At 34.2% G+C, this 18,124-nt stretch overlaps 2 protein-coding genes and 1 pseudogene across 3 annotated transcripts; 2 read left to right on the top strand and 1 right to left on the bottom strand.

Annotated features, from left to right (window-relative positions):
- Positions 1–204: 204 nt before the first annotated feature.
- On the bottom strand, positions 205–5,804 carry LOC143577528 (uncharacterized). The gene is made up of 6 exons (XM_077061338.1): positions 5,609–5,804; positions 2,866–3,532; positions 2,571–2,789; positions 2,383–2,475; positions 1,345–1,452; positions 205–794 (listed from the first exon to the last, which is right to left on the bottom strand). The coding sequence occupies exons 2-6, from the start codon at positions 3,052–3,054 to the stop codon at positions 402–404; spliced, it is 1,002 nt and encodes a 333-aa protein (XP_076917453.1). The 5' UTR covers positions 3,055–3,532; positions 5,609–5,804; the 3' UTR covers positions 205–401.
- A 400-nt stretch (positions 5,805–6,204) lies between these two features.
- On the top strand, positions 6,205–8,114 carry LOC143577534 (glycosyltransferase BC10-like; annotated as a pseudogene). The gene is made up of 9 exons (XR_013143128.1): positions 6,205–6,327; positions 6,445–6,545; positions 6,670–6,741; positions 7,105–7,186; positions 7,263–7,343; positions 7,442–7,483; positions 7,561–7,620; positions 7,694–7,840; positions 7,919–8,114. The product of XR_013143128.1 is annotated as a glycosyltransferase BC10-like (transcript).
- Positions 8,115–15,994: 7,880 nt separating this feature from the next.
- LOC143577533 (uncharacterized) lies at positions 15,995–16,963 on the top strand. The gene has a single exon (XM_077061340.1). It carries the CDS (start codon positions 15,995–15,997, stop codon positions 16,961–16,963), a length of 969 nt encoding a protein of 322 aa, XP_076917455.1.
- The last annotated feature ends 1,161 nt before the right edge of the window (positions 16,964–18,124 follow it).

Below are 18,124 nucleotides of genomic sequence, written 5' to 3'. Positions count from 1 at the left end.
AGTCCTTAACACGCCTCTTTTAGGGACTAAAAATTAATCCCAAATAGTATGTTATTTAGTCCCTAGTATGTACTTTTAAAAACTGATAATCAGTCTCCTAAACTAATATCTAATGTGTTTTTTTAGCTACTATATATTAGTCTCTAATACAATACTATGTGTATATTTTTAAAATGTTCATATAAGGACTGAAAAATAGCTGCTGATACAATTTAATGTCATAACAAGAGTAATATAATCCTCATAAATTTGATTCTTGGTTTCCCAAAAATCTCAATATATGTTTAAGCATTAATGTCATAACATAACCAATCAAAATAATGTCATGCAACTAATTCGAAAACTTAAAGAAGTATTAGATTAAAGAAAACAAAAAAGTACTAAATGTCTTAACTAACACCCTAGATAGTGTTGTCGCTATCACCTTCATCAACCGCTTGTGTGGCTATTGTGTTCTCGAAGTCTGGAAACTTTGTGCTTATGAACTTGAACATTTTTTCATATTTATCCTTGTCCCGTTTCTGTTCCGCCTCGAGTGTAATAACCTTATTTCTCAAAACTTCGTTCTCGCTTGAATCTCGTTGAGTTGATTTGGCTATTGATTTCATCCATCTATCTTTCTTCCTCAACACAGGCCCGACACCAACTTCCCATCCTGATTGTATTGTTTTCTTCCTACCGCATACACTTTTTATGGCTTCTTTCTCAATCCCATGTTCCATAGAAGTAGTAACAGTGGTTCCTTCAGATATTAATTTCTCCATGGCCACTTGTTTATGTTGAATAATATTTTCCTAACATAATAAAAGGTACATGAACAAAATTTAGAACCAACATCAACCCAAAAATATTTAACCAAAAAAAAAATTCAAAACTAAATGCCAATGTTTTAAAACCTGGACCGGACCAGCCGATCGGACCGGTTGAACCGGGACCCGGTGTGCCAAGCGGTCCGGTTCGCACCATATAACCCGTTTTCTAAAGAAACGGCCGGGTTATAATCGGACCAAAGTGAACCAGATTCCGGGAACCGTTTGAACCGGAAGAAGATGTAAGTTACGTGAGGGCTATGATTGGATACCAATTGTATTAAAGGATATTTGTGTTATTTCATATACATTTATAATAAAATAATATTAACTGTTCTATGAAATAATATTTATTACTACATGTATGCATACAAATAAATATATATATATTTATAACAAAAACTAATATATATAAATATATTATTTATGACGTCATCCGGGTCAAACACCGATCCCACCCGGTAAGGTGTCCAGGTCAACGTCCGGGTCGGGCCAGAAAACATTGCTAAAAAGCATTTAACAAAGAGATACTTACATATGCAAGGCGCGAATCATCATTTAGCCATCCTTGTTTTGCGGCATTGTAATGCATCTTGTGATAAAGTTGTAACGGACTAGGCGGCATGTGAGTCTCAGGATTTGTCTATCATCATAAAAAATTATAATAATGAAGCATAAACATATTTTAAAGAAAGAGTGAATTGTCATCGTAAATTATTTACAATCACACATGTATATTTTGGTTTGTATATCCATATAGATTTCACCATTTAAATACTATAAAACTATGATCTTTAGAACCCTTTAATCTTTGAAGTAATGTCTAATGAGCTTATTTGACATGCACAATGTTGGTAATTGTGAGTTCTAATTCCAAAAGGTTGACTAAACTGTTTACAACAAAGCGAATACAAAAGCTTATGTGTGGCAAACAGATGAAATTCCGGGTTAAGGATCAAACAACAATGCGGCTTTAGTTGTGTATTCAGATGCCTAAAAATGGATTACTACATGTGGCAAAAAAGACTGTCCATACGAGCTAGCTTTACAAGTCAAAATGGTCAACCTCTAAATTAGTTAATTCAGTTCCATTTGTAAATAGATTATGATTAATTAAAAATAGGCAAATTGAATTTTATTAAATTTAAAAAGTTAGCGAGCTTGGCTCAAACTTTAAACCAGTCAAGCTCAAGCTTGATTTTTCAGCTTGCAAAGTAAACGAGCCAAACTAGAGCTTGATTTTTCAGCTTGATAAAGTAAACGAGCCACACTCGAGCCAACTCGTTTAAGTTCAAGCTTAGACCCATGGTTGTCCTGGCTCGGCTCGTTTACATCCCTATCTAAGATAGACAAAAGGCTTAAAAATTAAATATGCAGGAGTGTTAAAAGCCTATGTTCTTTTACTATTATGTTCTTTTTATAGTATAGTATTAACCTTTCATTTTTCATAATATTTATTTTAACAACCAAGTCAGTTCTTCGTGATTTTCGATTCGATTTTCAGAACCGTGGGGTACGACCACCAGTTAACATGAATAAAATTACACTATCAGTCGCAAAGTTTAAATCTTACAAGTTGGAATGTATGATTGGCTAACGACCGAGATCCCCCTCTGCTTATATTAACTTGTTTCGCTCTGTTAGCTTCCATTTGATCACTATATTTCTGCAAAAATTAAAATTTGCCAAACATGTTAGAACATCAAAAATAAGAAAATACTCAAATATTTTTTCTTACTTGTAAAAATGAATTCAACATACCTGAGTTTTTTCTAACTCCCGGTAATCACACATATGATCCCAAGCTTCTTGACGACAACCAGGTTTCCTTTTCGATCTTGCCAACTCAGGATTGGTTTTTCCTCCATTATTCTTCCAATACCGACTCCAATTACCCCGGGTGCGTTTCCAGCAGGCTTGAAGTCGAGCATTCACATAGTCCATAAAAGCATCATTTGTTCTCAACAACTCAAATTTTCCCTACATAGAATACATTGTTAATGATACTATTGAGCATATAACAGCTTATCAATAATTAAAAATGTATACAACTTACTTCTAATTTTTCATACATAAGATTTGTCGCTTCTTTTGGTATCGAGTCCCGTGAGTGATAATTCATTGGACAAAAATTGCGAATAACAATGCCACACTCGGTCGCGGTCGCAAAAGGTGATGCTGAGGTCCCAACAAAGGCTTTTGTACCCTCAGCCATTGTCAAAGCGATTTTAGAACCCTCAGGCATGTTCTGTAAAGTCCTTGTAATGCTAAGATTTAAATTTGGACCACGTCTCTTTGGTGGAACAACAGATTGTTCTATATCAACAGGTTGTTGTTCTGTCTCAGCAAGTTGTTCTGCATGTAATGTATAATAGACAAAAAGATAAAATGATTTAAGTTATGTTTATTTGGCAAAGTAATGTAGCCATTTCATCAATTATTGAAGTGTGGATTTTCAAACAGATCCTTACCCACGTATACCAACCACTACCCAACCCATTTACATGTAGCTTTGCTTGAAGATGAAATATTTAGTTTAAAAGAATTATAATTTACCGGTACCACTGGTGTTGGGCATATTACGTTTGCGTCTACGTGTCGAGCGTGGCACTATAGCAGATGCACTTCCCTCAACCACCGACTGATTTGTAGGTACCCGAGAATCTTCTTCAGATCTCGTTCTTGTAAAGACCATCATCACTAACATAAACATCCACATTGTACTACAAGGAAATCGATAGTCAAAATCTGATAATATATGCATTCTATCAAATGCAATGTAGATATACATGTGCACACACGTTAGAACTTAGAACATAGAAATGTGTACATTAATTAATAAAAAGATGTATTTAACGAAGGATTATATATTTCATGTAAGCAAAACATGATTAGATAACAAAATACAGCCCTAGAACGAAATTATGATTACATGTAGAGGTGTGGATAAAATCAACATGCAATTTATGATTTTGTAAGTTATTATTTTCTTCTTATTATCTTATTTCTCCATGTGTGTACGATCAAATCATGCAGGTTTATTGGTCCCAAATCCTACATAAGTTTTGCAACTAAAAAATTATATATAAATTGTTTAGAAGGAATTAAAACAAGTATTGCAACTGAATCACTTAAGTATTTCATGTACAAATTATATATAAACTAGCTACGTGCCCGCGCGATGCAGCGAGTATGCACGCAAACATGTCATCGAATGTATATATCAAATCTGCTGTAAATATCAACAAATAAATAAATATTCTAATGGTACCCAAAGAACATGATAATGGACCGATCAATTAGAAACTAAGAACTGAGGTTTGCCATGTTTCTCAGATATAAATCATTTATAACAGAATACGTCATTCTCAAAGCTAACATAATTTACAATGTAATTAGATAGGGGTGTGAATATTCGACATGACACGAAATTTGCAAGTTTGGGTTTTGTATAAACGGCTTTGGGTTGAACATGTTAACATGTTTAGCTAGCACAGGTAGTGTCTGTGTCTACCAATTAAGCAGTTTGTAGGTTGACCCGTTTTACCCATTAATTTTAATTATACTTTTTAAGAAAATGTGTTTTATGCAACTAATTAGTTGACTATCTTATGCCAAAATTTAAAACTCAAAAGGAAATTGACATAAGATTTGCATAATTAAAACGTAAGATGTATTATATAAATTTATTATATTTTTTGTTTCAAAAGTGTAACTTTGAAGTATTAATATGCGAAAATAAATCTAAAAATTCAGGTCAAACTGGCCGTTTTTCGAGTCAACCTATGAGTATGCAGTGTTCGAGTTTGTGTGCCTGGCGCGAATTTTGTGTTCGGGTTGTGTTCGAGATAGTTGAACTATAACCTTTAAAGGCTAGGCTTTACGGGCCAATACGAGTACTCACGTGTAAATGGCCCGGTTGTTTATTTCTACTTGAGATTTGGGCACGTTCACCCAAATAAATTTACAAATCATTCACAATTATTTTCTAAAATTTGGTTTTTTATCGATTTAAATGAAATTTCTGTGCATCTTGTGTGCAAACCAGTTTTATATATGTCAACGAAGTGAAACATCTTACTTTAGGTGTTGATATTTACAGCTGATTGCATCATTGTTTAAAGACCTGGTTCCCCCACTCCTTCAATTCTCTTTAGGTTCTTTGGACTTAATGACTCTATTTTGTATCCTTATCTTTTTGTAATAATTATTTAGTTCTTTTCAGTTTTGAACATTTTCATCACTTTTTTATGTGAACATTTTGGTTAACATTCAATTTAAATAATTTGGAATACCCGGACTAGACGGGTAGATTATTCTTAGGTGTTTGGTTTGATATGCATTTATTAGAGAGAGTTTATTGAAGACCATCTATATTGGGATCTCAAAATCCTAGAAGAATCGAAGTGGTAATAGTGTGCTGTTGCAAATATTTGATACCAGGGACACGGAAACTATAATATGAGTGTTGATTCAGATGACCCTAATAATAATATGGGTTAACCCAATTAATAGTTTCTGACCCTATTAACCCGAACCTAATTAGTGTATTGTATTTTGGCAACCCCTACGTGTAAACTGAACATCTGGACTCATGTTATATCAGCTTACAAAAACAAATAATCAAAATTCATGGGCATAGCAGTCAATATAGAAAAAGGATGCTGAAGTGAAGGCCTAATTAACTAACGTCACTCATCAATTAAGCCATATAATGTTATTCAGTATCGAACTAAACATATCATTTACTACTAATTGAGTATGAAAGTAGTGTTCAATATATGAAAATTAGTTCATACCTGAATTTGCAAATATTGATTTGACTGGGTGAGTGTCTTGCTTCGCACAGAGCCAACAGCAACAGCTTCAATAATGCGCAGAGAGTGGGAGTAACTGTGGCGTGATGGTGGGGTTTGAATCATTGGTAGGGAACGTGGAGATACAGGGGAGGATTGACATCCCGATTTCTATGGATACTTCACTTGAGTTTTGCTAGAGAGACACAGATGCAGATGAAGAGAAAATCAATTTTATTTAGGTATATTTACATCTTATTTTCCCTACTTGACTTATGTGGTACCTAAGTTTTTTTTCTTTTAATATTACGATTCAAGTAAATTACCTTTTATAACTTCTAAGGGGGTGTTTGGTAGAGGGAATTGAGAGGTGAGAAATGGAATTGGAAAGAATTCTCTTGTTTGTTTATGAAAGAAAGAGGTGAGAAATGGAAATAAACCATTTCCATTTCTCTGATTTTGTTTCTCTAAAAAAAGCGGAGAATTGGATTTCTAGGGTTTCATTTCTCAGCCTCACTCTCTCACGCCTCTCCCTCACTCTCTCCAACGATCCTATTATTGTTCGGCTTTGTTGTTTTGTTCATCAATACATAACGTTAATGCATACTGCTGATGCAGCCAATTACTCGATCTATATTCATTCGGAACCTGGTTTTGTATTCGACGAAACCACCACTAGGTCCGCCTTCTTTTATGGTCGGCAGTTAAGCAATAGCATTAAGGTGATCAAACATCCTCCTCTATAACATCTTTATTGATTATTATTTTTATAATTGTTGGAGATATAGCATTCGAGTTGTCTCTTATCTTGTCCAATGATTGTAGTGGTGATGTTACAGGTAGGTTGGGGCGAATCCACTATGATTGAAGCTGAAAGATTGCTGCTTCGAGCAGCTCTTCAAATTCCTGCAAACCAGAGGTTTATTCTTTTATCAGACAGGTAAATAAATAATAATACTCTTGTCATCATCTTTGTTATACTTCTTTTAAGGCTGCAATTGCTGTCGTTGTGGATTGTGATGATTTGGGTTTTTGAATTTGATCACATTTTCCTTTTTGTGCAGTTGTGTTCCCCTCTACAACTTTAGCTATATTTACAATTATCTGATGGGATCTTCTAAAAGTTTCGTGGACAGGTGTGGTTATTACTTTCATTTGCTCTTTGCAAGTTGCAAATTATCTGATCTTAGTTATACGGGGTGTTTGGATGTGTGCTTTGATGATTATTATCAGATGTTGAGTAACCATTATGAAATAAGATATGGTGCAGAAAATATTGCTTTGCTGCCAAACAATGTATACATAAGGGTATATAAGTAATTTTATCTTACTTTGAATAGTTAGTTAGTTTATTTGACACCAGAAAATCATAAACAAACGTAGGTTGCCCAAATACTCGAAACTGATTATTGCAACTTGTAGTTGAAGTAATCAGATAATTACTTCCATTCAAACACCCTAGTATAAACTGTTGTTAATCTGGGCTTTATGTGTTTTAGCTTTCTTGATATGAAAGAAGGTCGCTACAATCCTAGGATGTCTTCTGTTATACCAATGGGGAAATGGCGAAAAGCCTCACAGGTTGAACCATATTTTTATCACATTTTGTCTTATGCAATTTTGCCTTAATTTGGCTCCTTTTAATTGAACTTTTCAGTGGATTGCTTTAATTAGAAGCCATGCAAAAGTTGTAGCATATGACGGCATCGTATTTCCAGTTTTTAAGAAGTTATGTAAGGTTTGTATTTCCATTTTTATTATAACATCAGAAAAGGACAACATATGAACATATTGGTTTTTATTTGTTACTAACATTATTTATTTAATGTTTTTCAGAGACGTCCACCCTTAGATTATAGTAAAGGAAAACAGAATTATGTAAGTTATTACATTTTCTTGAAATCATTTTAAGGTCAGCCTAAAACTCAATTGTGATTTTTTTTCAAAATATGCAGAAACTTCAGAAGCAGCGTAATTGCATTCCTGATGAGCATTATGTGCAGACATTACTTGCAGTAAGAAACATTTTTTAATTTCTTATGAAATCTTATTTCCCTTTATAATAAGGTTTAAATTGTGTGTCCTAAGATGAATGATCTCGAGGGAGAGCTTGAAAGGCGAACTGTGACATACACTTCATGGATCCAGTCCGCCACAAACATGGAAACGAGAAGCTGGCATCCTGTAACCTATAACTATGCAAGTGCCAACCCTCAACAAATCCAAAGAATCAAGGTTATATATTGTATGTTTTTCTATCATTATTCATTTTGCTTAAAATGGCGAAACCACTTATATATATTGCAATTGCAGGATATAAACCATATGTATTATGAGACTGAACACCGAACAGAATGGTGTAAGACTAATGCAATATTGGTCCCCTGTTTTTCTGTTTGCTCGCAAGTTCTCTAGAGACGGGGCCATGCGGCTTCTGGCTGAAGGGAATTTTGATGCATCTGCTATGCAACATACAGACTCCATGACTGGTAGGAAATATCTAGATTGAATAGCAATTTGTCATCATAGATACAGTGTATACACAGTAACTGTCTAAAAATAGATGTCATTAAAATGACTTGTTCTCCCATCTTCAGGCATGTTTCTTTGAAAACGAACACGTTGTTGTAAAATGAATAATAAGTGACTAAGCCCAAAAAAACGGGCTGGTCTTGCCATTGTGCAAAACCAACTAAGTTTTGTAAGTGGATGGTATCTTATGAAGTGTTTGTATTATTTCTTTCTTTTTACTGGATTCGGTTGGTAATCACCTCATCCGTGCATAGCGTTAACTGTTATAATTCTCTGTTTATTTCCTATGTACCAAACAAGAGAAATGATTCTCAGCTATATTTCTCTACTGAAATCTCTGTACTACCAAACAGAACAGTCAATTCTCATTCTCCAGACCAATTCCCTTTCTCTGCAATTCCATTTCTCTACAATTTCATTCTCTGTACCAAACACCCCCTAAAGGATTATTATAGTTATTATTATGATTTATATTCAAGTTGGGTGTTTATTATTGATGTTATTATTATAATTATTATTTGTTTTATTTTTTGAATAACGAACTAGGACTGCAATTGAGCCCCGTCTGAGCTCAAGTTTGACTTGTTTCCGGTGGTGGATTTCGAACATTGTTTTAGGGGTAGCGCAAAAAAAAAAGTTAAACCGTACACTAAGAAAAATTCTTTTACCGGTTTCGCGGACGGGCGCCCAGTTTCGTGATTTGCATGTATCGGCCTCGGTTACGCGTGTACTGGGTTCGTAAATGTGTTTCGCTCGTACAAGCACCCAGTCACGTGTATCGCATGTCACGGGCCCGGTTTCGCGTTATACGCGTACCGGCTCTGGGTTACCCGTTTTGTGTGTACCGTGATCTGACTACAGTTTCATGCGTACTGGGTCTTGGTAACCCGTTTCACTCGTACAGGTGCTCGGTTACGTGTTACCCGTTTCTCGCATATCGGCACCCGTTTGACACATGCCGGCGCATGGTTGCCCGTTTCGCACATACCGGTAACACGTTTCACTTGTACCTTCACCCGGTTATTTAAGTTGGACTTTATAACTTTAATTAAATTATAGGCTTTTAATCATTCTTGACTTCACAACATTGAAAGGTGAAACTCTAGGTTTTAAAAACCTTAAGGGGTAACATGACATAATTCTTGGTATAACGTTATACATAAAACGTTAAAAACATATAAATACCTCACTTCGTCGAAGAAGTTGAGGGGTAGCGGGTGCTACCCCTGCCAACGCATTGCATCCGCCACTGCTTGTTTCGAGCACTATTTTTTAAGTTCGAGCTCAATGCGAGCTCGACTGATTTATTGTATATTTCTATACATATTTCAATTATAGTTTTATATATCACATAACATCCATAACATTATGTATATTAACAGTTATATATATATATATATATATATATATATATGGGGAGGGTTATTTTGATAACCATGTTGAGTTTTAAGAACTTAAGAACTCAATTCTAGGCCACACATTTAATTAAATGGATTGGAATATGTGGTTGAGATTAAATCTGCCAAAAAAGTCAAAGTAAGAGAGAATAAATATGTAAGTGGTTACACTAACTTTTACGTCCGTTACACATGTGTAAAAAGTCGACTCGGTGCGTAAAAAATTCTGTAATTTTTTTACGTGTATGCAACTTACATATATTACGCATGTGTAAAAAAAATTTCGAAAAAAAAATCGTTACATTGAGTTCTTTCGAGTTCTTAAAACTCAAAGGGGTTCTTAATTGAAATCTCCTATATATATATGTATGTATATATATATACATATATTATATAAAATTTTATAATAATAGGGTTGTTAAGGGTCGCGAGCTGACTCGAGCTCAATATGTAAAGTTTGAAATTAGGCTCGTTCGTAATACAAGCTTCTTTTTAGGCTCTGGCTCGATTGAGCTTTTTCACAATCTGATCACAAGTAGTTCACTAGTAGCTTAGCTCATTTTCACCCGTGAAACGAACACACATCTCGTACAATTACATTAAAACACACATATATATCCTCTTAGTTATATTTAAACCATGCACCTTTTAGGGGAGGATAAACTCTAGGCATCGGCATACCACTAGGGCTATGGCTATAGTAATTTCATGTTTTACTTTTTAGGAATTTCATTTATATAATAAATTATTAATATTATTATTATTATTATTATTATTATTATTATTATTATTATGTGTGGCTATTAGGGATAAGCCTAAGCGGGTACCTAGACCGATTTTTCCAGATTCTTAATACATTTGCCGAAATATTTAGTTTGAAACTTGTTGTGAAGGAGAGAGCTAAGGAACATTGGCACGTACAAAAAATTCCAAAGTTGGTACTGATTCGGTACCGTTACCAGTAACGGTTTTGCTCATCCCTACTCGTCGTAGACCAATATAATCAACTCTAATTGACCATAATTTATCGTTGTTTACCATAATTGATCATTTATTTTCGGTCAAACATGTGTAAACAAGTCTTATGTCATAAAATGTTGGTAGAAGTTATACCAATTACCAAGTCATACATGTCTTTAGTGGATTATACGTGTTAAGAATTTTGATGACTTTTAATGGATATGTCGCAATAGCTAGTTAATATTATGTTTGAGACATATGCAAATAAATAAAATACACATTTATATTTTAGAGATATATCGTATTGAATTGTAATGAGCTATATTAGATAGCAAAAATTTTAAGGGATCCATAATGGGTCACTTTATCAAGGTTGGCTGCCATTAAGCTGCTCTCTTTATGTTTAACCATAATTAACTATCACTCATTGACTATTAGGCTATGAGCTATACATTCACGCCATTTTAACTCAATGTAAATGTCACATCACCTACTTTAACCCTTTTCGGTTCATCTCACCATAAGAAAATGGGTTAGCCCTACTTAACTCCCCTAAATTTAATTTTAAAGCAAATTTTAAATTGTTGTGTGTCAATTTAGAGGAATTTAAAGCCCGTTAATTAACACTTTAACCCATCTTGCCTTTAGCACCCGTTAACCCATGAAGGGAGTATTGTCCCATTCTTTAACCTTTGTCAAATTAACATTATTGCCCTGGGCGTTAAGATATACCCCATGGTCTTAGACTTCACTAATTAAAGTCAAATCGAGTCGCTCATAGTAAATCTTCAAACATTAGATAAAAACTATTCGATTAGCAAACCAAAACCAATTTATTAAGTGTGTGAAAATACGCTAAGCTATACTCAAGCTCGACAATGACAAGGACTGAGCTCCAAAAACTCCCTTATTTATGACATGTCTTATGAAAGCCATTTAGATAATAAAATTTAGAATTTTAAAAATGGATTCATGTAGGTTATTAAATTTTTGTTAAACATTGAAATTATAGAAAGCACATGGATGTATTCCCACTCTTTTAACGGTTTAACCCAAACAAACTCCTACTTATTTATTTGGCGCCAACAAAACTAATCGAAGCCAAACACAAAAATAACAAGGGCCTAGTGGTTAGGGTTCAATCTTTCACAACCTCCATCAGCCACCCCTGCACCGGCAAGCTTAATTACATACAGTTCATTGAATTTCAAATGCTTAATTTTTGGGTTCCATAAGAAGCAATTGTCAACCACAATCACAAACAACAACCGGTCAGTGCGATTAATGAAAAGGTAAGAATTCATATGTTTCGTTTTACTCAGTACCGTTACAGAAAGGATGATTTTGTTGTTCTGTTTGAGGTTTAAAGTAGAGATGCTTGTCTTGAAATTTAAATTATTAAAGTAGATTTTTTTTTTTGGATTTGATTGTGATATGGTTTGTGATTAGAGTCTCATATAATGCATGATGCAAGTAATTTGCTTGACATTCTCCTGGTGTTGCCAAAACATTATTTTTGCTGCTATGAAAGTAATTTACTTTAGTTTCACACGAACCTTTATTCTCAAAATATTATAAAATAGTTATTTATCCGGCTCATTGCGACGGGTGGGGGTAATCTTAGAAGCTATCAGCACTGAGAGTATCTCGCAAATACATAAAGTGGTAAACGTTTAGAAAATATATAGATAGTTGCATTAAGTAGTCAAAGTAGCATTGGAGCAACACCTTTCAGTTTACAATAGTAACTTCCAGATATTTGTATCACTAAGATGGCTGTGTGTCGGTAGATGTTGCAAAAGTTGGTTATGTTGGCCGTCTAAGTGATGGCTGCTAACGGCTATAGACCGTTGCCGTTGACAAAAGGCTTTTTCATGTTAAAATCATAGCTAGATGTTGGGGTTTTTATTTGCTACCCGGTTGTTGCTCCCTCTTAATTGAAGAATGTTGTAAATTTTGTAAAAAATGTAATGCGAGTGCAATGTCTTTCTTGGAAAACCCTGACTGTTTAAAAATTAACCCAAAACTAAACACCATAGTTTAATTAAACTGGGGAATAAAACCAAATTGTGGCGCCAAACTTAGCGTTTATCCTAATTAGTAGGGGTGTGCGTGGTGCGGTTTTTGGCTAAAACCAAACCGAAAACCAAAACTTCGGTTTTTGGAGTTTTTGAAACCATTCGGTTTCGGTTTCTTCGGTTTCGGTTTTTCGAATTTCGTTTGGTTTCCTTTCGGTTTTGGTTTTTGCCATATGAGCTTGAAAATTTTAGGCCCAAAAAATAGTTGACAAAAAATTATGAATTTAGGTATAAATAATTTTGTTAATTGTAACATAATAGACTATTATACATTTTATAAAAAATAATGGAGTTACATATTTATTAAATTCTTATAAATTACTTAATATAAAATATAAAAAAAACAAAAATTTAGGAATTCGGTTCGGTTTTTTCGGTTTTTTACATGCAAAACCAAAACCGAACCGTTAGTACGGTTTTTACAAAAACATAAAACCAACCCGTCGGTTTTTGTTTCGGTTCGATTTTTTTGATTTGAATTTTTTGGTTTCGGATCAGCTTTTTCGGTTTCTTGCTCACCCCTACTAATTAGATAATAGCTAATTTTCATTGTAAAGTAGATTATTTTATTTTGGATTTGATTGTGATATGGTTTGCGATTAGAGTCTAAATATAATAAATGATGCAAGTAATTTGCTTGACATTCTCCTAATGTTGATCTCAATGACGTCATGGAGAAGTAATTTCAAACTTCTCGGTTTATGAATAGGTTCATTGCTCAAATGGAATGAGACTCATGTTATTTTCTTGATGCATAATATGCAGATTGGTCATATGTAATTTAAAGGGATTGTTGCAGACCATAAAGAGAGAAATCAAGGACACGAAGGCCCTCAAGTTAGTTCATTTTTTATCATCTTTTGATTGTGTAGCCTCTAATGGACTGTCCTAATCAACCTGCTTAATAAGTGTTTTTAAATTTCTAATTACAATGTTTATCTTTTATTATTGTGTCATATTTTTATTTTGTGTTGAATCTTACCCGACACGAACCGTCAAACCGACCCAAAAATTTATATGTCTGGTCCTATTAAATTGAATCATCTAAAAACAGTGGCCCAACTGGAAAAAGTTCTTTTATCTTCCACTGTATTTAGGTACAAATTTATTCGGGTAATGTGCTTATTCGGGTATGGGTGAGATCAGGCTAGATGGGTTTATTTTGGGTACGAGGTGACATGTTTATTCAGATAAAGCTAACCAGAATCACTTTTTGAATCACCCGTAATGCAATCTGGAATACTACTCAATGAAATATGAATCAGCCGTTTTTTTGTTCAATACTATTTCCCAAATTATCCTTATGTTACAACTTTGATTGTAGCAACACAGTTGACTTTTTCATTATTCAAACAAAACTTTTAATTGTTCACACTCACTGTATACAATGCATAAAAACTTGAATAAAAGAATGTGTATATTATATATGTACTATTATTAAAACTATATCACAATTTAATCAATTGAAAGTCAAAGCTTTAAAAATTAAATACGGGCTCAGAGTTCACAAATTTAACATCAGAACTTTTGTACCAAATCTTCAAGTTAAACTCCACATGATACAATGAAATTAAAAAACCTTGTTTACTTTGGCAATCTTTTCAACTGTGGACTTCTGCAGTCAAACCAAGCATGTAATATTTTTTTAACAGATGACAGTTTTTTTGACAATTGACTTTTTCAAGTTAACATCTTTACTTTTTTTAACAAATATTGCAACTTAAACTGTGCTTCAGCACTTATTTTATTCTTGCAATTCTAGGCTCAAAAACTACAAATTGTGCTTGTTAATCAATATTGTAACTTAAACTGTGCTTCAGCACTTATTTTATGCTTCAGCACTTATTTTATTGTGCTTGTTAGTCAAATTGCGTTTTGAAAGTAAATGGGTCGTAACTGATTTTAATGCGTTTTGAAAGTCAAATTGCTTTTAACATTTTGAAAGTAAATGGGTCCAGTTATGCTCGACTATTGATGTGAGAAAGGATTACTATACAGAATCAACGATTCCACCAAGCTTTAGGCATTGACAATTCCCTCATTTATACAACAAAAAAAAAAATCATCCCAGGTATTTCTATTCTAATGTTGTTGCTTAATATATAATCATAGCATCATAAAAAAAAACCTTAAATAAACGAGATCGTTTAATAAAACTGGTTAAACACGAACATCACTAGTTTAGATTTGGTATGCCTAAAGGTAGAGGTGTACAAATCAGTTTTTTTTGAAACCCGGTTCCGGTTTTTAACCGGTTCGGTTTTTTTGTTAAAAAAACCGTTTTTTTTAACCGGGACAGGTTTAAACCAGTTTCAGAAGTCAAATAACCATAACCGATACTAACCGGTTTGTAATTGGTTTTAAAAAACCAGTTATTAAAACCGATTTTTAAAACCGGTTTGTAACTGGTTTTTCCTTAGGTTTGCAGCCGGAAACAAGGTATCCAACAAGGTCTTATTTTGTAAGTGGCTCTGCAGAAACTGATGCATCATCTGTTGGAGGACTTGCAGCCACAATTACCTTTTTGCCCCTGCTGAACTTTACACCAGTGGCATCTATATGCATATTTAAATTAGTCCCAACTGAACTTTACACCAGTGGCATCTATATGCATATTTAAATTAGTCCCAACTGAACTTTACACCAGTCCCTTGGAAATGCAAAGGTCATATTGTGTCTAGATGCATTTGTGTTGTGTGATCCACTAATAGTTTGATTTGATATCTGGCCCAATATTTTTGGAAATTACACTCTAATTGACTGGTAGAAAATTAACTGGTAGAAAATTAGTATTAATAACAAAGCCCTTAACAATATAACTCTGGTAGAAAATTAATAATAATAATAATAATAATAATAATAATAATAATAATAATAATAATAATAATAATAATAAGAAGAAGAAGAAGAAGAAGAAGAAGAAGAAGAAGTAAAAATATCATATTTGACCTGCTGTTGCTGATACAAAAAACCGGTTTTAACAGGTTTTTTTAACTGGTTTTTTATATACGTTATCGATTAACCGGTTATATAACCAGTTTTTTCCAAACCGGTTTAGGAAAAAACCGGTTATATAACCGAACCAGCATAATAAACTCAAAACCGGTATAAAACCTGTCTAACCGGTTAGTAACCGAACCGGTTATAAAAAAACCGGTTTTCCATCATAACCGGTTCCGTTTTTTTTTCGATTTCAGTTACATGATTAGTTTTTTTGTACATCTCTACCTAAAGGGCATGATTTGTAAACCTAACTAATTAAAACAGGTGAGACTGTCACGATTGATAAACCTAACAAATTAGAACAGGTCCAAACGAGTTTATCTTGCCAGGTTTAAAATTATGTTACCTTAAAAATCAAATATTAATGTTTTATTTTGATAAATTGTTTATTTATGTTTGTCATTAACTAGGACTTCGGAATGACTTTTGATAAGAGCTGGACTAAAATCACTAATAAGGAAGATCAAACATTCATTAAAAAAGCTCTAGCTTTTGCAAATTGGGCTAAAAAATACGCTGATAGTGAAGGTAAGATACATTGTCCATGTAAAAAATGCGTTAATGCAGGAAGACATGATCCAGCAATTGTTTCTACGCATATCATACATAATGGTTTTGAACCGACATATAATATATGGATATATCACGGTGAACATCTACCGGGTTATGAAACAGATGGAACAGATAGTGAGTGTGATGAAAGTGAAAACGATTCAAATGACGGTGTCGAGGATTTACTTAATGACGCGTTTCCTACAGGCGGCGAACCCGAAGCTGAAAATTTCAGGGACGATGCTGATCAACGTAATAACCTAAATGCGGAGAAGTTATTTATCGATATGGAGAAGCCTTTATACCCGGGGTGTGATGAGTTTTCTGTACTAAGCTTTTTACTTGAGTTGATGAATGTGAAGTTAACCTGTAATATGACAAATGTGTCAATGGATATGATTCTGAATTTATTTAGCCAAGCTTACAAGGATGTAAACTTGCCGAGGAACCATTATGAGGCGAAAAAATATTTGCGCACTCTTGGATTGGGATACGAATCTATCCATGCTTGCAAACATGATTGTGCATTATTTTGGAAAGAATATACAGAATTACAAAATTGTCCAGTTTGTAGCACTAGTCGTTATGAAGAAAATGATAAAGGAAAGAAGAAACCGGTAAAAGTTTTGCGTTACTTTCCCGTCACAAGTAGGCTTAAACGCTTATATGCCTCAAGACACACTGCAAAAGAAATGTTGTGGCATGATCAACAAAGAAACAAAGAGGAGGGGGTTCTTAGGCATCCGGCAGACGGACAAGCATGGAAGCACTTTGACACAGTGTTTCCCGATTTTGCAAATGAATCCTCGAAATGTTCGCCTAGGGCTTGCCAGTGATGGTTTTAATCCTTTTGGGGCAATGAGTCTCTCCTACAGTATGTGGCCTGTTGTGCTCATAACATACAATTTGCCACCTTGGAAGTCTATGGTTGATGCTTCATTTATGTTGACATTGTTAATTCTAGGAAGAGATTCACCAGGAAAGGATATTGATGTATTTTTGCATCCACTAGTAGATGAGTTGAAACTTTTATGGGAAAAAGGTGTTACAACATATGACTGCGAATCAAAACAAAGATTCAACATGCGTGCTGCATTTCTATGGACAATCAATGATTTTCCTGCTTATGGTTACTTGTCTGGATGGAGTACGAGTGGATACAAGGCATGCCCGATATGCAATGAAGATGCGTGCAGCATACATATACGAGATAAAATAGCATATATAGGTCATATGAGATTTCTCCCACAAGATCACGCTTGGAGGAAAGCACGGGATTTTAATGGACGTATAGAGACTAGGCTTGCTCCTAAACCAGTCAACGGAGATGATTGCTTACTTCAGTTGGAAGATCTCCCTATCCATCCTCATGGAAAGCATCCGTCTCATGGTAGAAAAAAAAAACCGAGATCCACATCATTTAAACTGGTCAAAGAAAAGCATCTTCTTTGAACTCCCATATTGGTCCAAGTTGTTAATTCTTCATAACATTGATGTGATGCATGTTGAAAAGAATGTGTGTGAGAATGTGTTAGCAACCTTGTTAAACATAGAAGGAAAGACAAAAGACACTGACAACGCTCGACGAGATTTGCAAGATATGAACATACTTAAGGAGCTTCACTTGGTGATAATGAATGATCATTTGGTTAAACCACATGCTTCTTATGTTTTAAATAGAGAGGAGAAAAAACAGTTTTGTAATTTACTTAAGTCTGTACGTTTTCCAGACGGGTATGCGGGAAACTTAGCTAAAAATGTGAGTGTTGAGCAAGGTAAGGTATATGGGCTTAAATCACACGAATGTCACGTCTTAATTCAACGCATAATTCCTATTGCAATTCGTCCATTTTTGACAAAACAAATTCGTGATGCGTTAGTCGAGTTATCTCAGTTTTTCAAGAAACTTACTGAAGTCACATTACACGTGAGGGAGTTGAAAGTGTTGCAAGAAGAGATAGTTAAGATTTTGTGCAAGCTTGAGCGGATATTTCCCC

This window comes from Bidens hawaiensis, unplaced genomic scaffold (genome assembly GCF_021521415.1).
Source record: "Bidens hawaiensis isolate Kalapana, Puna unplaced genomic scaffold, B.hawaiensis_p1.1 tig00028728_1, whole genome shotgun sequence".
Lineage (NCBI taxonomy): Eukaryota > Viridiplantae > Streptophyta > Magnoliopsida > Asterales > Asteraceae > Bidens > Bidens hawaiensis.
This window is presented reverse-complemented; position numbering and strand designations above follow the sequence as displayed.

Coding starts and splice junctions, on each gene's coding strand:
- LOC143577528 (XM_077061338.1), bottom strand. CDS start 3,054: ATGCCTGAGGGTTCTAAAATCGCTTTGACAATGGCTGAGGGTACAAAA. Junction 2,790..2,865: donor TTATGTATGAAAAATTAGAA/GTAAGTTGTATA, acceptor TATTCTATGTAG/GGAAAATTTGAGTTGTTGAG. Junction 795..1,344: donor ATGATTCGCGCCTTGCATAT/GTAAGTATCTCT, acceptor TTATTATGTTAG/GAAAATATTATTCAACATAA.
- LOC143577533 (XM_077061340.1), top strand. CDS start 15,995: ATGACTTTTGATAAGAGCTGGACTAAAATCACTAATAAGGAAGATCAA.